Source organism: Tupaia chinensis, unplaced genomic scaffold (assembly GCF_000334495.1).
Source record: "Tupaia chinensis unplaced genomic scaffold, TupChi_1.0 Scaffold000601_1, whole genome shotgun sequence".
NCBI lineage: Eukaryota > Metazoa > Chordata > Mammalia > Scandentia > Tupaiidae > Tupaia > Tupaia belangeri.
In genome coordinates this window covers 1301152-1322396 of record NW_006160119.1, presented here as the reverse complement: position 1 = coordinate 1322396, position 21245 = coordinate 1301152, and the positions used below count along the sequence as shown (strand labels likewise).

The window sequence follows — 21245 nt, the reverse complement described above, 5'->3', positions numbered from 1 at the left end:
GCTCCCCATCCGAGCTCCAGCCCTTGCCGGACCATGTGATGAGTAAGAAAGGCTGGCAGGTGGGGCGGGAGTGGGCAGCAGGTGGCATGGTGGAGGGGGGACTAGACGCCACAGGACAAACTCTGCTGTGGATCCAGGCCAGTGGCTTGAAAATCACATCAGATGTGTGTTCATGCACCCCAAGGTCCTGAGAGGAGAGGGCTGGGATTGTGGCATGGCCATTCCCCGGGGGTTAGGGGGCATTTCTGTTTCTCGCTCTCTCCTGTGAGTACATGTGTCCCATGGCAAAAAAAAGGGGAAAAAACAAGAAAGAAAAAACAAAAGTCAGCCCTGGCGTAGGCATGTCTGGGATTGAAATTAAGTCAATTGTTTATGGAGCCCTTTAGGGGTTGGTTTGTTTATGTTCTTTTATTTCTGTTTACTTGTTTTTGTCATTTCCTATTGAGTACTTTCTTAAAATTTCTGTATTTGCTAGATAAAATGCAGAGATGATAAAAAACGTCTTTATCCAATAGGAAGAAATAACTTCACCACACAATACTTAGAAGCTCGTATTAGGGTCTAAGGTAGATCTGTCTCGTTTCATTTTGCAACCGATTCTTCTCATTCTCTATCTAGTTATCCACTCCTCCACCTTCTTCCACCGCCTCTCCCCCAAAACGTATAGAAGGTTTAAAATCGAGCACGGATTACAAACCAGGTCGGTGCGCTGCGTGGTTACAGAGCGCGTTTTCCGAGATCACAGAGCCGGCTATTGTACCCATCGGGAAAAGTCTCTGTATCTTGGAGCACACCCATTCCTTTGCAAAGCAGTGAAAATGGAAATAAGAACAGACGTTTAAAACATACAGACCCGTATGCAGATAAAGAAATACAGTTGCTGCTCGTTGCACTTTCTGAAAGGGCGTAGCCTGCTTACATACCCCTGGAAAATATTTTCAACTTAAAGAATCTCAGCCAGGAAACCCTGGCATGTGAGGAGGTACTGCTATTGTTTCACAGTGGCTGGAGCCTCCCTAGAGGCTGATGGAGTCCCATCTGTGTTATTAACGTCACGCAGCTCCTGAGAGGCATGGCCATTGGGGTTTTAGACTCAGCAGTGTCATTTGGGAATAGAAGTAGGACTCCCAGTTAAAGATGGCAAGGCGGAAGTGCTTTCTGACTATTCTTCAGTGCAACTCACCAAAACAACGGAAGAAGTTATAAAAATAATAATAACCACAACTTCCACCACAAATGAGGACAGGTACTGGCCAGCTGTTTAAAATCTGAACCCTGGTGAAAAAAGTGGGATTTCTCTGTTCACCCTTGGTGGGGTCTCACGTGCCACAATCCCTTCCCTAGCCTTTTCGATCCCAGGCCTAAGTATGTGCCTAGCGTGTTTTCAGGCCAACCTGAAGATCCAAACTCATGGCTTCCGGCCATCCACTGCACAATGGCTGGGCTGCAAGAATCTTTTAAACGCCAACAGTTGGAGGACGATGTAGCCCCACGGTGGAAGAGATCACACCCAGCCCAGACGTGGACGCAGGTGGCAGGTTGCCGTGGCCCAAGGCGGAGGCTCCATGGAGGACCCGGGCTCAGTTCCCGGCTCAGCTGCACAGACGGGCACGATGGCATGTCTGTTGTCCTAGCTAACTGGGAGGCTGGGGCAGGAGAGAGGGAGACATGAGAACCTGCCAGAAAGCTCCCTCTCCCTCTCTCTCTCTCTCTCTCTCTCTCTCTCTCTCTGGCCCTGCTGCTCTCTCTCTCATTAAAGAAAAACAAAGAAAGAAAATGTGCTTGATGAGAAAGTGCCTGAGACAACTCATCTATGTCAGAGCCACGACCCAATCCCAGCTCTCCCTCCCCACGAGTTCTTCAGTGAACAGGGTCCTATTCAAAGGTGGTTTGATCAGTTATAGTAATAACCTTTCTCATTCTCAAAAAAAAAAAAAATCAATCCCTAAAGACACAGGGGAATAAAAGTTTATTGATGATGTTTCAAACACTCTGAAAGTGAACCAGCGAAAGATTTTCTTTCTTTTTTTGGAGAGGTTTTTGCTATAGGGTGCGTGTACTCACCAGAAAGACAGAGAGAGACAGAGAGACAGAAAGAGAGAAATCACCCCCAGGGGGGATGGCCACGCTGCAATCCCTTCTCCTCCATTCTCCTCTCGGGATCTTGGGCACACACGCACCCGCGCCTGACATGAGTTTAAGCCATCGGGTCCAGGACTCAAACTGCAGTCGACTACATGGGAGTCCAGCGACATAGCCATTATGCCAACTGCTGGTCCCTGTAAGTCTTGTTTTTATGCTCTTGTACACAGGTTCTCGCCAGTATACTTAGTGAGTGGCAGATACTTTTCTCAATGACAATTTCTACCAGTAGATATTTTTCTGAATGAAACTGAAATTAATTGAATTACAGCAGAAAAACCCCGTGCTAAAGGGGTAGAAACAGCTCCTTCACATCCTTCTGATGCACAGAATTTAGATTTTCATCTAGAAATGACTCAGTGCTTTGAAGAAATAGACTTATGTTCCCCCCAATATGGTCTTTTTCTTAACTTAATAGCTTCCAACTGGCATATGTGAAGAGAATTAAAAGTCTGATCTACTGGCCCCTGAGAGAGCATCTCAGACAAAATTCCATCAAGAAAATGTTGCCTGATGTTTGCCAAACTTTATAAAACGTGGATGTCAGTCTTGCTATAATCTTACTGAGTGGTTCTAAGTTAGACAGCAGCACGTCAGTAATGTTTCTATGGAATATTGATCTGGAAAATGCCTCAGCTCTGCATATGAGAGCAGTAGTTTGCTTGATTGTGCATCATCATCATTTTTACTCGCTGCTTTATTAACATACTGAATTGAGTACCTTTTGAATGCTTGGGATGTGTTTTCCATTTCTGACCGGAAAGCGTATTATTTGGCTTTTTCTAAATAAAACCAGGTTAGCTATATTCAATTTCTGAACCTAACCTATCACAAAGTTCACGGAGTCAGTTCTTCAGTTTTTCCTCTGGCCTTAGGCCCGTTGTCTAGTTCAGTCCTAAATTCTGGCTTGGGGAAAAGGAAAGAAATAAAACTCGAATCAGTCAATCCTGCAGCTTGTGAACTGCTCTAGTAAAAGTTTAGTGGATGACAACTTATTGACCACAATCTGGTCTCATAAGTATCTGTAGATTTCAATTGCCCTAGAGCAGAAATTCAGAGTTGGCAGCAATTTTGCTTGAATGGTGCAGTGGAAAATTGAATGTTCTGAGCGCTTTGTGGGAGCTTTTATTTATATCTGTGCCTTAAGATAGATGTCCACTACTAATTTAAGTCAAATGTAAAAAGCATTTTTTTAAAAATCAATGATGTCCATTTTCCCCTCTCATTTAGGCACCTCCTGGCCGAAGGGGACATGTAGGCCCACAGGTACAGTCATTTTGTTCTGAACTCCAAACGATAGATACAGGTTGATGGCATAATCATGGAGCTAAAAACAAGGCTGTCTAAAGTCTCTTCTAAACCTCTTTTGTTTATTAGTCATGCGATAAAATGTTAGAAAACTTTTAGGCTATAATTTCAAGAATTCCAATTTTAAAAGGAAATAAAAATTTGGACACTTTAATCAAAAACCATGAAAATTAATGACCAAAGATAGCACTTAAGCTACTTATTGTTAAATTCAATTCTGTTTGGATTTCAAGTACAAGCTTACAACTCAGTGTGTAACTATTTTTATTTTTAGATTTTGTTCAATTCACTCTGAACCTTCACTACAATTTGCATAAAGCCCCAAATTAACCAAAAGAATACTATAAAGTTCCAATGAAATGTTTATATTCTGAATATTTTTTTCAAAAAGTTGGTTATACAGAAGTCAGCATGCACATGCTGGTAGTACACTATGCATGCTTCATGAGCCTACGCCATTTACGGGAGAGTAGTTATTACAGAGTCTTATAAAACACACATCAGCAGGTTCAAATACAGTGACGGTGAATAATAAATCCACCTTAAATCACACCACAGTGAAACTTCAGAATGTTAAAGATTTTTTAATAATCTTAAACATTACCAGAGATACAAGACAGTTTTACTCATGAAAGGAGTGACAAATTAGATTGCAGCAGACTTCTGTTTGACAATAATATATATCATAAAATAACAGAATAATATATTGAAGATGAAGAAGAAAAATTAATTAACCAACCAATAATTTTATACTTAGCTAAACTATGAGTTGAAGTACAGTAGACATTTTCAGACAGATAAAGACAGTTTACCATCCAGGCACACACACACTGTCTTAGTCTGTTCTTGCTGCTATAAAAAATCCATTAGACCTGACAGTTTATAGACAACAGAATTTATTTCTTGCAGTCCTAAAGCCTGGGAAGTCTGAGATCAAGGTGCCAGCATATTTAGTGTCTGGTGACAGCTTGTTCTGCAGTAGAAGTATCCCTTCTTCCTGCATCTTCACATGGGAGAGCCCTCATGACACAATCACCTCCCAAAGTTTCCTGTTGTAATGCTATTGCAGGGAGAATGAAGTTTTAACATATGAATGTTAGAGGGATACACACATGCAGACCATAGCACACTTCAAGGTTGGACTTCAACAAAAAGGAAAGCAAACACAGAAAATGGCATGCAATAAATTATACTGGAGAAAAAAAAAATGTTCAGAAATTTATTCTTTCTGATTTCTAGGAGAAGATAGCACTGAAGGACATTAACTCATATCCCAGTACATAAGACTGAGATGCAAATTCAGGCTATCCTAATAGTCGCCTAATTTCACTTTCTTAATTCTTCTTTACTCTTTTTGGAATTCTTGTCTGCACCAGAGTCTAAGAATGATGTGACGACAATGCTTAACTTTTGATTCCTATATACTTCATCTATTCGGCTATAAATATAACATTGCAAGACAGCTGTAGATGTTTGATGGAAGCATAAGTAAACTGTGCATTTTTTTCAGGCCACATATTCAAGTCAGAAATAGTAAGGTACAAATTTTATTGAAAAAGAGGCGGGTGGGTGAGTGCACACACGTGCACACATGTATACGTAAGGATTGGAAGGAAATACACAAACATGCTCATTGTGGTATCTCTGCTTGGTAGGTTATGGACTTTTGTGTTCTTTCCATTGCCTTTTCTTTTCATATTTCCACTATCATTGTAATAAAAAAAATGTGTAATCTTGCACATAAAGGAAACAAAATGATCAGGAAAAAGTATTAACATGTTGATTACTTCTTACAGGGAAATCCCGGTGTTCCAGGTCCAGATGGACTTGAAGGCTCACTGGGACTCAAGGGCCCTCAGGTAGGTGTTAACACCAATCAGCATTTGCAAATACAAGAAAGTCTCTGGAAATGAAAGAATCTGAAGCCTTGATAGAAACCTCTGCCCACCCTGTTGCAGAACCCCAGATGTTTAAGGTATTTTCAGGGCAGTGAGATAAGGGAGCCGCACAGCCTGACTTGTGCAACACTTGGCCTGCTTGACCCAAGAGCTGACCCAGTCGGGAGGTGAGCAGAGGAGGAACACAGTGGGCAGTGTTTCCTGAAACGGCGGGTTCAGGACCACCGCACAGAGGGAAGCGCTGAGGGACTTGTGATCCATCTAGCACAGTCTAGCTCCGTGCTACATGTCCGGATGCCCACGAGGTAGAGAGCTTGGCTCCGCTCTTAGGCAAGAATTGTTCCGAATACAATGGGAGTCCTCAGAGTGATCTATGGTGTGGCCCTCGGCCTGTCCTGTCTCACTTCTGGGAGCTGCCTCAAGCCCTTTTCCCTCTGTAAGGAACAGGCCGTATTTGGCTACTTACACTGATTACATGAGGAGACAGGAGGCTTGTGCCAGAAGGGGCAAAATGCAGCCTAAAATAATAAAAGAAGGGAAAGGAGATCCTAGCAACCACTGAAATGAAAGAAAAAAAAGTCAGACCACAAGAAAGTTACTTTTTTTTCCCTTTCCCAACTGAGTTTTGGAAGTTTGAGAAATACATGTGCTATTTGCCATACTCGGGACAACCAGTGGCTCTGCTATTTTTCAAAAGTTCTAATCCATGGAGTTAAAAGTAACACTATATTGGCAACTGGGAAGTTGGGCAAAATATTCTTAAACATCGTACAAGAAGCTTTGTCCACTTTCACCGAATTTCAGGGCAGCAAAGTTTTCTTGAACCAGTATCGTTCTAGCTGATTGCGGTCCCTCCTCATGACTAGCCAGCTGAGGGAAGCACACTTTTCTTACCTCGAAGTGAGAGTATTCGCCGCCAGGCTGTAGGGCAGCATTTGGATAGACTGGCTTCATTTCCTGCTCAGCAAGTGATACTATGGCATTTCTTCTTCCATTTCATAGACCCTCATTTTGTTTCAGATCGTAATTTCAGAGAAGCAAGCCCAGGGGCAGCAGGTAGCATGATGATTAAAGCACTGGATCCCACATGGGCGACTCAGTGGTTCGAGTCCTGGGCCCAGTGACTCGAAAATTACAACAGGCACGTGTGTGTGCATGCCCAAAATCTGGAGAGAGAATGAAGAAGGGATTGTGGCATAGCCTTCCCCTGTAAAGGATGACTTCTCCCATTCTCTCTCTCTCTCTCTCCTCTCTCTCTCTCTCTCATAAGCACACATATGCTATAGAAAAGAAGAAAAAGAAGAAAAATGCAGATATAGCCTGACAGTTTCTCTGCATAACACGTGGAAGCCACAGCTAACGGGCAATCTGATGCTCCAGAAGTAGAAATGCCCAGGTTGCTTCTTACCGTGTGCTGCACCTTGTTCTCCAGTCTGGGAATTAAGCAGAAAGCCCATTTAAAGACCCCAGTTTCAGATTTATGTGGTTAAGGAGTTTATTTTTTCTTTTTAACGTAAGAAAGGTAGGAATTGGGCAAGCAGGTGGCACGGAGGTTAAAAAGGCTGGATCCCACATGGCTGGCCACACAGAGTCCCAGACCCCACGGCTTGAAAATCATGCCACACGCATGTACCTGTGCCCCAAATCCCAAAAGGAGAATGGAAGAGAAGGGATTGCAGTATGGCCATCCCCTCTGGGAATGATTTCTCACTCCTCTCCCCCTCTCTCTCTCTCCAGCAAGTGCACATGACCTAGAAAAACACACACACAAAGAAAGAAAGAAATGTAGAGGTTTGGCATATTAAGATGCTTAGAATAATTAGAAAACAATACTGAATAACTCAACTTTTTTATTACTTTTTATTGTGTACATGTTTGTTTTCGATCCACAGTTGTTTGAATCCACAGTTGCAGAACCCATGAACATGGGGGACATTTTCAGATTGGGGGTGTCAAAACAAGGCTTAGGGGCAAATTTTTCAGCCTCAGCTTGTTGTTTTTCCTTCTGTTTCTAAACAATTCTGCAGGAACACAGTTAGCCTTGTTTGTTTATATATTATTTGTAGCTGCTTCCAAGCTACAGCAGCGGAGCTGAAGAGCTCGATAGCAACCCTGAGCCCAGAGGACCAGCGGTGTTTACCATCTGGCCTTTCAGAGAGGGAGCTTGCCAGCCCCTGCTCTAGACCTTCCCTCTCCGCACTCTGAAATAGGCTTTGACACCACACGACTCTTAGCAGCTAAATGGGCCTCCTTCTGTTATTGTTTCTGGAATATAAAAAGGGCTCAGTCTTAGCGAAGGCCAGAGTCGGCAGCAGTGCTGTGGTGTGAGTAGGGTTTGTCTCCCCTGAGACTCACATGCACGCCTGGCCGCCCGCTGCTTATTTCCTTCACGCCTCGTCACTTTGTTGGCAAGTCCCCAACTGCCTACGTCCCAGACGGGGCCATGGCACCTGTGTAGATGAGGTCGGGCTCAGCAGACCAAGACAGAGCGAGCTCTCTCCATGAACGTCTGTCTGTGGCCAGCAGATGGCGTAATGGATATGTCGTTGGACTCCCATGTAGTTGACTGTGGTTTGAGTCCCGGACCCAGCAGCTGAAAACATGCCAGTGTGTGTGTGTGTGTGTGTGTGTGTGTGTACGTGTGTGTGTACATGTGTGTGCATGTGTGTACGTGCGTGTGTGTACATGTGTGTGTGCGTGTACGTGTGTGTGTGTGTGTGTGTGTGTGTGTGTATGCGCCCAAAATCCCAAGAGGAGCATGGAGAAGGGATTGCGACATGGCCATCCTCCCAGGGGTGATGTCTCGATTTCTGTCTCTCTGGCAGGTACACGTGCCCTATAGCAAAAATCTCTCTCTGAAAAATATTCTGTCTATGTTACTGGCTTAGTATTTCTAATATTCTCGTTAATCTTGACATGTTCTCTTTAAGGGAAAAATAACACTTTAATTCTGTGTTTTTAGGGTCCGCGAGGAGAGGCTGGTGTGAAAGGAGAGAAGGGAGGCCTAGGAATGAAAGGCCCCCAGGTACGTACGAGGGCGCGCCGGCCTCAGGCAGGTCTGGGCTTCACAGCTCACCTTTGTGGCCTCTCCCTGCAGACGAGGTCACGCTCCGCCCTGACCGAGGAGGGCGTGGACTTCAGTGCTCGATGAGGCGGCCACCGCGCAGGCCCGACCCCCACCTTGCAGAGCAGGCGTCAGACACGGGTGGAAAATCGGGCCGGGTCCCCACTGCCTCAGCGAGTTTCCAAAGGGGAGGACGCCTCCTCTGCGCCAGCTAGGTCACGCAGGTTCCCTGATCCTGATCCTCTGGGCCTTCCCGCCACCCCAGAATACAGTCTACTTTAACGGTCCTCGCCTTGGCTGCCATGAGACTCCCCAGGGAGACCACAGCAGACCCTCCCCAGAGACCCCGGTCAGAGTCCGAAGTGAGGCACAGGCGTCGGTCAGCTCAGCACTCTCTCAGGGGACCCCCAGTGTGCCCAGGACTGGGGGGACTGAACAGCCCTAGCGCTCTCCCACTTCAGAGCGCGTAAGAATCCCCTCGAGGGTTGGTTAAAATGCGGTTCTGACTCAGAAGTCTAGGGCAGGGCCTGACTTGCAGCACTTTTTTTTTTCGAAGAGTTTATTTTACTATAGGGTGCATGCGCTTGCCAGAAAGACAGAGACAGAGAGACAGAGAGCGAGAAATCACCCCCTAGGGGGGATGGCCATGCTACAATCCCTTCTCCATTCTCCTCTCGGGATCTTGGGCACGCACGCACACGCGCCCGGTGCGAGTTTAAGCCACTGGGTCCAGGACTCAAATTGCGGTCGACTATGTGGGAGTCCAGCGACATAGCCGTAACGCCAACTGCTGGTCCCAACTTTTGGCACTTTTGAGAAGCTCCCAGGCGATGCTGACGCTGCTGGTGTCCAGACCAGACTTCCAGGGCCAAGGCTCCACAGAATGCCATGCTGGCCTTCCTGCGGTGATTGGCATTATGTCTTCGAAAAAGTCACAACACATATTTGCATAAAAAACTTAGAAAAAATGACTTTTCTGACAACCCAATATTAATACTTATGATATTTATGTCTAGTTGTTTTTTAAAAAAGAATTAGTCATTTATTTAATTCCATTTGTTATCATTATTTTTTAATCTGACCAGAGAGAGAGAGAAAGGGAAAGTGAGAAAGTAGGCTGCCAGGCCCAGGACTTGAACCCTGGTCAGCCACATGAGAACCCAGCACCTTTAACTACCATGCCACCTGCTGCCCCATGTCTAGCTGTGTACGTCTTCCCTTCTAGAGCGTAAGCTCCCTGAGGGCCAGGACTTCGTCTGGCATACTCTGTGATGCAGAGCCCAGAAAGCAGGGCCTCAAGAAGCAGAGCGAACAGACTCTACTACAGGGACCAGCAGTTGGCGTAATGGCTACGTTGCTGGACTCCCACGTAGTCGACCACGGTTCAAGTCCCGGATCCAGTGGCTTAAACTCACACCAGGCACATGTGTATGTGTGACCAAAATCCCAAGAGGAGGATGGAGGAGACGGGATTGCGGTGTGGCCACTCCCCTGGGGGGTGATTTGTCGCTTTCTGTCTCTCTGTCTCTGTCTGTCTGGCGAGTGCACATGCCCTAGAGCAAAAACCTCTCCAAAAATAAAAGGATCACAGAGGAAGAGTGAGCAGGGCACAGCTGGGACCGTGCCCGCCATGAGCACCGTGGACCCACTGCTCTGTGCCGTCAGACAGGGCAGAGGCCCAGCACGGGCGTGGCCTTGCCCCTCGTCAGACCATAACAGGGAGTTACTTGAACTAGCTCATATCTCAGGGCGCGTTTTAGAGCACATGAATTACAGCTCGTGAAGATCTTTGTCCCCAATTTTGGTGAAGGTGCTTTCTTCAAAAAGCGTGAGAAGTTTAAAATTTCGTGTTAGAACTGAACAGATAAAAAGTAAGTGCTTGGCATTCACGTCGCTGAATCATTAAGGCTTTCTGGCACCACAAATGGAGAGTTTAAAAAAATAATAAAAATTGAAAACCAGTAAATGCCGAGAAAAGCATACACCAGGTGATGCTCTCGCCCGCTCGTATAAGCTGTTGAGATGCAGATGGGTTGAAATCCGAAGGTCCTGTATCCCCTTGCTCTAGAATCTAAAACTGTGTCCAAAGGGCTGTTTGCAGGTTCACCATTCCGCTAGCCCTGCTGTGGGTCTCTGTGGGTCCCCTTTAATCTCGCTTTGGCAAGACTGGTCCCCAACATAACATTCAAGTTCCTGGCATGGCCAGATTCCGTCAAAAGCCACCACTTCTCTCTAGTCTGGCTCTCTCATTCATCTGTCTGGAAAACCTGACTCTTCCGTGCTTGCTTTTCTTCACATACCCTTGTCAACACAGAGAAAATGCTGTTCCAAAGCTGTGTAGACCGCTTCGTACCCAGGACGTGATAGGTAGGCTCTCAGAACTGTTGTTTCCAAAGAAAACCAGAGACTAACACAACCAGATACGCAGAGAGTGGTTTATTGGCCCCACGAACCCTCTGCTCTGGTTTTGTGCTGCTCTGTGGCACCCAGGGACCAGCCACCGGAGTAAATACGTTTTTCTATGGCATACGTGCAGAGAAGGACGCTATTTGTGTCGACAGGGTTCTGCAGGCTGTGAACTCACACGGCATTAGGAGTTTTCTGCATAAACCAGACCAAGTGTGCGGTTATGACGTATGAGAATACGGTCCGTGGGCCGATGCAGAAAAGGGAAACCTTTGAAAGGAACGGCATCGTCTTTCCTGCCTTCTCTGTTCCCTCTTCATTTGGTAGACCTCAAGGTCTACCCTAATTTAACTAATGCCTAGAAAAAGGAATGAAAATTCAGATATAAAATGCCAATTCCAGCTGGAGCTGTAGCCTCCCTTTAAATACTTATGCTTTTCAGTGAAATAATGACCCGCAGCCTATGCAATATCAAGAAAGATGAGAGTTGTTCGATGCCAATTTGAACCGCGAAGGAGAGTCTCTGTTGTCTTTACAAAGCACGGCGTCAGGGCCAGGGCGAGGCGTCGGGGCCAACTGCTTGAGTTTCCAACCTTGTGCCTCAGCAGTGACCAGGGGCTATCTGCTGAACTCCCGTGCCCCAGTTTTCTCGGCTGGAAAATAAGAATAGTGTAAGAGCTAGCTACTTCACTGGGTTGTTGTGAAAACTAAATGATAGGCCAGCAGGCAGCATGGAGGTTAAGGTGGCTGCGAGGTTCAAGTCCCAAACCCAGTGGCTTGAAAATCACACCAGGTGTGTGTGTGTGTGCCCAAAATCCCAAGAGGAGATGGAGGAGAAGGAATCGCGCTGCGGCCACGTCCCTGGGGGCTGATTTCATTACAGCTCGTGAAGATCTTTGTCCCCAATTTTGGTGAAGGTGCTTTCTTCAAAAAGCGTGAGAAGTTTAAAATTTCGTGTTAGAACTGAACAGATAAAAAGTAAGTGCTTGGCATTCACGTCGCTGAATCATTAAGGCTTTCTGGCACCACAAATGGAGAGTTTAAAAAAATAATAAAAATTGAAAACCAGTAAATGCCGAGAAAAGCATACACCAGGTGATGCTCTCGCCCGCTCGTATAAGCTGTTGAGATGCAGATGGGTTGAAATCCGAAGGTCCTGTATCCCCTTGCTCTAGAATCTAAAACTGTGTCCAAAGGGCTGTTTGCAGGTTCACCATTCCGCTAGCCCTGCTGTGGGTCTCTGTGGGTCCCCTTTAATCTCGCTTTGGCAAGACTGGTCCCCAACATAACATTCAAGTTCCTGGCATGGCCAGATTCCGTCAAAAGCCACCACTTCTCTCTAGTCTGGCTCTCTCATTCATCTGTCTGGAAAACCTGACTCTTCCGTGCTTGCTTTTCTTCACATACCCTTGTCAACACAGAGAAAATGCTGTTCCAAAGCTGTGTAGACCGCTTCGTACCCAGGACGTGATAGGTAGGCTCTCAGAACTGTTGTTTCCAAAGAAAACCAGAGACTAACACAACCAGATACGCAGAGAGTGGTTTATTGGCCCCACGAACCCTCTGCTCTGGTTTTGTGCTGCTCTGTGGCACCCAGGGACCAGCCACCGGAGTAAATACGTTTTTCTATGGCATACGTGCAGAGAAGGACGCTATTTGTGTCGACAGGGTTCTGCAGGCTGTGAACTCACACGGCATTAGGAGTTTTCTGCATAAACCAGACCAAGTGTGCGGTTATGACGTATGAGAATACGGTCCGTGGGCCGATGCAGAAAAGGGAAACCTTTGAAAGGAACGGCATCGTCTTTCCTGCCTTCTCTGTTCCCTCTTCATTTGGTAGACCTCAAGGTCTACCCTAATTTAACTAATGCCTAGAAACAGGAATGAAAATTCAGATATAAAATGCCAATTCCAGCTGGAGCTGTAGCCTCCCTTTAAATACTTATGCTTTTCAGTGAAATAATGACCCGCAGCCTATGCAATATCAAGAAAGATGAGAGTTGTTCGATGCCAATTTGAACCGCGAAGGAGAGTCTCTGTTGTCTTTACAAAGCACGGCGTCAGGGCCAGGGCGAGGCGTCGGGGCCAACTGCTTGAGTTTCCAACCTTGTGCCTCAGCAGTGACCAGGGGCTATCTGCTGAACTCCCGTGCCCCAGTTTTCTCGGCTGGAAAATAAGAATAGTGTAAGAGCTAGCTACTTCACTGGGTTGTTGTGAAAACTAAATGATAGGCCAGCAGGCAGCATGGAGGTTAAGGTGGCTGCGAGGTTCAAGTCCCAAACCCAGTGGCTTGAAAATCACACCAGGTGTGTGTGTGTGTGCCCAAAATCCCAAGAGGAGATGGAGGAGAAGGAATCGCGCTGCGGCCACGTCCCTGGGGGCTGATTTATCTTTCCCTTTCTCTCTGTCTCTGTCTCCCTATAGCAAAAAAAAAATCTAAAAATAAAATGGTTCTATGTAAGTGGGAAGATTGTCTGCAAGAAGCAGCATACATAAATGTTCATCATTACCCCTGTATCGTATCCACATTACCTAAAAAAAAAAATCTAAAAATAAAATGGTTCTATGTAAGTGGGAAGATTGTCTGCAAGAAGCAGCATACATAAATGTTCATCATTACCCCTGTATCGTATCCACATTACCTAATCTAACCAGGGTATTTGATGCCCCGAAATGCCTGTCTCCACCCCGGGGAAGGCAAGGATAGGGATGAGCAGCGCGTTGCCTGTGTTACGGTCAGGCACAATCTCGGTCGGATAACCAATCGACCAGCACTTCCGTTCACTTGACAAACGTTCACTACCGGCCTGCTGTGCGCCAGCCCTGCGCGAGGATACGAGCTTGCTACAAATGTAGACCTGAGGCTCAAGTACAGCCAGTCTCGTAAAAGAGACTCAGGCAAGGACCAGCAGGTGGTGTAATGGTTACGTCGCTGGACTCCCATGTAGTGGACCATGGTTTGAGTCCTGGACCTGGAGACTTAAAAACTCACACCGGGCACGTGTGCGTGTGTGCCCAAGATCCCGAAAGGAGAATGAAGGAGGAGGGATTGTGGCGTGGCCATCCCCCCGGGGAGCTGTTTCTCACTTTCTGTCTCTCTGTCTCTCCTGTGAGTACACGCACCCTATAGCAAAAACTTTGCTCTTAAAATAAAAAATAGAGACTCATGAAATCAAATAATTGCGATGTAAGTGCTTCGTGTTAGTATAAAATTACACCCAACATAGACTGGGGTGACGGAGGGTGGTTAAAGAGGTAAGGAGATCAGATTTTGCAGGACAACGAGCTATTTTCCAGGAAGCAGAGGAAAGTGAGCACCCATAATAAGGAGCCAGGTGACCTAGGGACAGTTACCAAGGTGAGCCTGGGGCCATCAGTAGTTCACGTGGTTGGGGTTAGGGCGGGGAAACGCACTCAAGGTTAAGGCTAGGAGCCGTCTCAGACGAGCTCTGTCGAGATCAGCCCCTTCCCCTACATTTGCTGTGTGGTTTGAGCTGGAGACGCACATGTCTGGGAGTCACTGTGTGAATCGGGGAAGGTGTTACGCATGAGAGGTGACAAAGTGAGGAAAAGGAAAGAAAATAAGTAAATAAGATCAGAAGATGGAGCCCTGGGGCGTGTGGAAACTTAAGCAGAAGAAGGGGATTCTTGGAAGGTAAGTGAGAGGATATTGGAGGAGGGTGGGAAGTCCACGATAACTTTGTGTTACAGAAGTTCAGGGAACAGTTTGCTCTTTTTTGTAATCAATCTCAAATAAGCTAAGGACAGAAAAATATCAACCTGAATTCAAGACAGGTGTCATGAGAGTTACGCCATCCACTGGTGGGAGTGAAAATTACAAGGTAAAGGGTCAAGAGCTTTACCTATGGAAGGTGAAGAAATTTCCGAAGAGACTTTTCAGTGAAAAGGGGAAAGGAAAAATGTGAGCTCCTGAAAAATTATTATCTTCCTGAGTAACCAATTAATTCTCCAGTAGCCCTTCCTCTTAGGAATTATTTTATGTCCAATTTATTATGTGTTTAATTTTTTAAGATGAAAAGGTAGTCATATGTTTTGTTTGTCTTGACAAAATTAATTTGCCAAGTATCATGCATATCACACAGAAATTGGCTTATTTCTTCTTAAGTTATAAGATCCATGACCAAAGTATTGGGAACATGATCTCAGTTCACTGGTACTGGAGTTACGTGCGAGTACACAGTTCAATGGGAGCGCTTTCTCTTGCTTTGCATGGGCGTCCCAGAGGGGGAGAATGCAAGCCCGGAGGAAAGACTGGCCCCGAGTGTTAATAGCAGAGAAGGCAGATGTGTCAGCCCTGGACTGGGTTCTTCTGTGTCCGCTCCAGTGCTCTAAAACGTGCATTCTAGAATGTTGAAAAGACCTGCGTTTACTATAGCTCATATATCCCCTATATGAATAAAGTCTATGTTTATCGAAGTTCTTCAATAAGATATTAAAGCTTCTCTGTACATAAGTCTTTTTTTTTGAGAGAGAGAAAGAGAGAGAGAAATGTTTGCAAAGGGCATGTACACTCACCAGAGACAGAGACAGAAAGCAAGAAATCACACGCACACGCACACGCACACGCACACCCTGGGGGGATGGCCACACCACAAGCCACAATCTCTTCTCCTCCATTCTCCTCTCAGGATCTTGAGCACACATGCATACATGCCCAGCCTGAGTTTTAAACCACCAGGTCTGGGACTCGAACTCCAGGCGACTGCGTGGGAGTCCAGCAATGTAACCATTACATCATCCACGGACCCCCATAAGTCTTATCTATTTCTTGTGAATTTATACTAAGTATTTTATAGGTTTTTTTTCCTCCTGGTGGTAAATGGGAATTTATTTACTTATCACTAGAAAGAGAAAAAAAGATTTCAGAATATTTGTCTTGCATTACCTGAATGTATTTTGTATTAATGCTAATTGTTTTTAGTAAATTTTCTTGAGCTTTCTAATGTGCAAATCATATTCTTTGCAAATAAGGGTAAGTTTAGCTTCAAAAATGCTTCCTGGCCAAGTAAGGAGCCAGTGAAAGCGCAGTTCGGGCGAGGGCCATCTGGAATGCCTCCTTCAGATGTGAGGCAGTCCAGCAACATCTGCTCTAGGAGCACACAGTGAGAGCTGGAATCTCTCTGGGAGAAAAGACTCACGAGGAAGCACAATTATTTTGGAAACATCTGGCATAAATTACTTTATTAATTTTCTTTTATTTATTTGTCTTTATTTGACAGCTGTGATACTTTTTTCCAGAGCAGGAATCAATACAACTATAACTCTTCCCCATCTGTGGCTCATTTTCCTCTGAGAGCAGACACCAAATGTTTAAAGGAGAATTGCTCTGTGCTGCTAGATTTGCAATCCGTTTTGTTTCAGGGGACCCCAGGACCTGGAGGAGAGATGGGGAACCCAGGCCGTTTGGGGAACCAAGGAAGTAAAGTAGGTCGCATTCTTGTTACCCCCAAAACTGAGCTTTCTGCTGAAGAGAATGGCGTCAGGTGGTGTCTGCCAGAATCCTTTCAACGCGAAGGCGTCACATCTCGGTGCCCCTGAGCCTGGCTTGCTTCTTAGAGAGCCGGCATCCTCTAAGGACAGGGGTGTGGAGCAGGATGAGGTCAGGCATTCCGGCTCAGCAGTCTCCTGAGTGGACACACCCCGTGGAGCTGAGGCGCTCGGGGAGCAAGGGCACTTCTGGACAGGGCTGCTACCCTGGGACAGATGTTCCTGCCTCGTCCCACCCTCGCTGCGACTCCCACTCCCGCTCTTACTTCCTTTCCTCCTGTCTTTTCCCCATTCATACAAACCTCTGCTGAGACCTTTAAGACCAAGACCCTGCACCAGGCTTTCAGCGGGGCTGGGACGTCGGCTCCAGAGAGCAGAGAGTACCTGCTCCCCGACGCATCCCTAGGGCAAGCGCAGGCCTGGCATGCAAAAGTCCCTAGCGAATATGACTCCCTGAATGAAGGACTTTCTGGGTGGTATGGTGGTAAATATGAATGGAATAAGTCCCCTGATTTAGCAGGGCTGTGGAGCTGAAATAAGTTTTTTAGGCACATCACCATCAAGTCATTTGTTGTGACAAGCATGGCTTGTCACATGTGCAACTAAGCTAACGCATGTTAGCAACAGGGGGAAGTAGGTGTCAAATACACACAGTGTGCTCAGAAAGTTTGTGGAGGGCCCGCAGGTGGAGAGGCAGGTAAGGCAGCTGGATCCGCACGGCTTGTGCAGTTTGACTCCAGACCCAGCAACTTGAAAAGCACGCCAGGTGTGTGTGTGTGCACGCTCAAAACTCGGAGAAGAGAAGTGGGGATTGTGGCACGGCCATCCTCCCTGGGGGCTGCTTTCTCATTTTTTCTCTCTCTCTGGCAAGCACATGCACCTTCTGGCAAAAATAATAATAATAATAATAAATCATGGGAAATGCATATTATGAAAACTAAACATTTCTATTTTTTAATTAAAATAAACATGTTTTAATTTCACTTCCCTACAAGTTTTTTGAAATATTTTCATATAGGAACTCTACTATCTTCACAAACTTTCTGTTAAACTACTCAAAGCTAAATTTTTTTTTTTAAAGGCACTAACCTTCCTTTGCAAACCTGCTTGCTTTCATCAGCCCAGCTCTGGGTGATTCATAACCCACAGTCCGTGCACTGCTCCCGAGAGGGCAGGAAAGATGGCCAGAGGCCACGCCCTGTGGGAATCCTGATTCATAGCCATAACCTTAAAGCGAGCTCAATAAATCAGCCATTTTCACGGAAGTCAATGATTTGCCCGGAGCATCATGGGAAACCATTTCGTTCCTCTTTTGTAATTTAGTGAAAAATTTCCCCAGAGGCACATGTGACTCGCTCACCAGAGAGAGAGAGAGAGAGAGAGCACCCGCCATGGGCAGTCACGCCAGTCCCGCCTCTCCACCCGTCCCTCCTTTGGGGCTGTGGGCACACATGCACACCTGCCCGGTGTGTTTCTCGAGCCCCCCCCCCAATCTGGAGCTCGAACCACACCCTTGGCCATGGGATCCAGCTGCCGTAACAGCCGTGCCTCAGGCAGGCCAGTGCAGAGCTTCCCTCCCGACTCGTGATGGGACACCTTCGCGGCCCTGAGCTGCTGGCACGGCAGCGTGCCCTGGCAGTAAACCAGCCTCGCTAGGACTGCAGCGATCAGTCAGGACGCCTCGCTGGCCTACGACTCCTCTTGTTCCCTTGCATGACACAGAAGGAGCGCAGACCCAGGGCTGCTGTCGGGGTGCCCACGGTGCAGGGAAGCTGCTCTACATCTTTCGTTTCAAATTTGCATTACAAGGACATCTGACGGAGACACATGTCACTGTTCTGTTCAACAGGGAGACCCTGGCGCTCTGGGAGGAAAAGGAGCCGTCGGCTTCCCTGGTCCTCGAGGCTTACCGGTTTGCACCCCTACATCTGATCGGGCCCTTGGGGTCTTCCAGTCGATAGCTATCTGGCGTGGTCCTCGGACGAGCTTTAAAGCGAACCCCAGGATGCTCATGCACCCAAGTAGCCAAGCGGGCCAAACCTGCCGTGAACCCCCATTACCCTGTCCAGCCCTTCCACTCCTCAGAACTTCATCAGACCCCCCTCCCCCACCTCCCCATGCTCAGGGCTTCTAGAAGGCTCGGACAGTAGCCAACCCTTATTTTTGTCTGGCAAACTAAATGGATTTGAGCTAGGGTATTAAAACACGCATGTTACCTGGAAGAGGAAGTTGAAGATTTCTCTGTGCCTGGTACTGTTGCATTTAACCCTCTAACCACAGCGCGAGCAGGGCCATCACTGTCCGTCTCACAGTAGGGAGACAGGGCTGGGGTCGTCTGCTCCTGGCCAGAGCCTTCCTCGCCCTGTCACAAACGTCAGCCCCGGGTGGTGGGGGGAGGGGGCTGCCCTCCAGGGTCCCAGAACCCGCCTCTCGGCCCAGGGATGTCTGTGATCCATGGCTTTGTCCGCAGGGCGACGACGGCAGCCCGGGCTACGGGGGCGTCGGAAGCAAAGGCGCAAAGGTAGGCCGGTCCGTGGGCCCCTCTCCGCATCGGGCGGGCCTAGTGCTGCTCTTGCTGCGTCTAGGAAAGCCAGTGAGGGGGCACGTCGGGACATCTCCATGCGTTTTGATGGCTCACTTGCTTATAAATGTGGCAGAGGAGGCAAGAGTGACAGCGTAAGGTCGCGCCATGCCTGAAATGTGAGGACGAGCGTCCCGTCACCAGTCCCCCGTGGTGTGGCACGTGGCGAGGCCTCGCTTGTCCCCTGCGCAGCAGCCGCACCCCTCCTGTCAGACGCTTGCCCGGGGGGCCTCGGGGAGGCTCTCCAGAGCGAGCCTCCTCTAGGCGATCTTCGCCATTGGTGACAAGTTTTCGGGGGTGTGTCTGATGGATTGGGCCAAGCAGTAACTTAAAACAAAACGGAAGACCGGAGTGATTTTATGTTGTTAGTGAATATTTAAGTTGCTGAAAGTAAGATAAGTTTACTAATTACTTCTTTTTTTTCTTAAGAAGTTTTTGCCTTGGGGTGGGTGTGCTTGCCATAAAGAGAGACAGAGACAGTGAGAAGGAAAGCTATGAGAAGTCACTCCCAGGGTGGGGGCTGACCACCCCACAGTCTCTTCTCCATTCTCCTCCCAGGATCTTGGGCACACCGGCACACATGCCCAGTGTGACTTTGAAATCACCAGGTGTGGGCCTCAAACCACAGTCAGCCATATGGAAGTCCAGAGACGTAACCACTATGCCATCAGCTGCCCCCAAGCCCAGTGATTCCATATACCAATAATAGCCACTAAAAAATCATAATAAAAAAGACCTAGTCATAATTACAAAATTCACGAAACGTAAAGGTATCCTTTCTGCAAAATGCCGAGTGTCAGTAACTGAAGCCACGTTTCACGTTCTTATTGAAAAGTCTAATATACATCCAGCCATTCCATGTGAACCCTGATGCAAGATATGGAAGAAGCTGTCTAAAGGAATAAACCGAAAGGCTAACACATTTTGAAAAATAAAACAAAGGAAGGGTTTTCAGTGTTTATTAGAATAAAGCAGTGGCATAGTGGTTACATCACTGCACTCCCACACGGCTGACTGTGGTTCAAGTCCCAGGCCCAGTGGCTTGAAAATCACACAAGGCACATGTGCATGCGTGCCCAAGATCCTGGGAGGAGAATGGAGGAGAAGGGATTGCAGCATAGCTATCCCCCCTGGGAAGGGGTGACTTCTCCCTTTCCCTCTCACTGTCTCTGTCTCTCTCTCTCTGGTGAGTGCATGCGCCCTATGGCAAAATCCTCTAAAAAAATAAACAACAGCTAAAAGGAAATATGATAAAATGTGCTCATAGTTTTGAGTGGCAAGATTGAGTGATTTTTCTTCTTTCTATTCTTTTGTGTTTTATATATGTTTGAGAATTTATCGATTTTAATCATCAGAAATAGAACTTTAAATAAAATATGTATTTTTTTCATCAAATAAGGATGGTTATAACTCTTCAACTATGATCTTTGGCCAAAATAAGGACCCCAAAATTAATGAGTTTAACCTCTCTGTAGGCTTCCCAAATTTCTCCATCAAAATCCATTTGAGAAGACCATTTAAGAGCCACGTGGCTGAATGACACCCTCCCCTGTCACCTACATGCAGGAGAGCTGGCGGCCCAGTGACCCCCCCCCCACGTCACCTACGAGCAGGAGAGGTGGGGCCCAGTGACGCCCTCCCGTCACCATTATGCAGGAGAACTGGCGGCCCAGTGACACCCTCCCGTCACCTACATGCAGGAGATGTGGGGCCCAGTGACGCCCTCCCCTGTCACCTACGAGCAGGAGAGCTGGCTAACCCTCAGAGGTGTGCCTGTAGTCACTCTTCTCAGGTTGTCGAAGTCAGAGGTTTCATTCTGAAAAGGAAGGTCACTCCTCTAGTAGGGCTACCCAGTTTCGAGTTTTCACCTGTTTTGGCTCTTCCTTGGCCCAGGGTACTAAAATTAAAGGAGGCAACGGGTAAAATTAAAATGAATGTAAACCCACTTATGCGAGGTGTGCGTACTGTAATCTTCCACACTATCTATTTTAGGGCCAAGAAGGATTCCCTGGAGAAATTGGACCGAAGGTATGGTGCACTTCACATTAGTGGAGCCAGTCGGAAACGTCTCTGGGTGACGAAGTGTAACTAAGGCCGGTGGGAAGGGAGCCGGTGATAAATAAATGTCCTATTCTTGTGGGGAAGAGAAGGGAGGGAAGAAAGAAAAAAGTTTACTTTCAATTTAAAAAATGATACATTTGTTGGGACCAGCAGTTGGCGTAATGGCTATGTCACTGAACTCCCATGTAGTTGACCGCGGTTTGAGTCCCGGACCCAGTGGCTTAAACTCACGCCAGGCGCGTGTGCGTGCGTGCCCAAGATCCTGAGAGGAGAATGG

The 21245-nt window shown here is 47.0% G+C and overlaps 1 protein-coding gene across 1 annotated transcript in view; it reads left to right on the top strand.

The window, feature by feature from the left end:
* COL6A6 (collagen type VI alpha 6 chain) overlaps positions 1-21245 on the top strand; it is a 115865-nt gene that overhangs the window by 47847 nt on the left and 46773 nt on the right. Inside the window, exons 20-26 of the mRNA XM_006158514.3 lie at positions 3373-3408; positions 5247-5309; positions 8311-8373; positions 16201-16263; positions 18176-18238; positions 18797-18847; positions 20900-20935. Of these exons, the coding sequence (XP_006158576.1) occupies positions 3373-3408; positions 5247-5309; positions 8311-8373; positions 16201-16263; positions 18176-18238; positions 18797-18847; positions 20900-20935 (375 nt within the window). The remainder of the gene's footprint in view (positions 1-3372; positions 3409-5246; positions 5310-8310; positions 8374-16200; positions 16264-18175; positions 18239-18796; positions 18848-20899; positions 20936-21245) is intronic.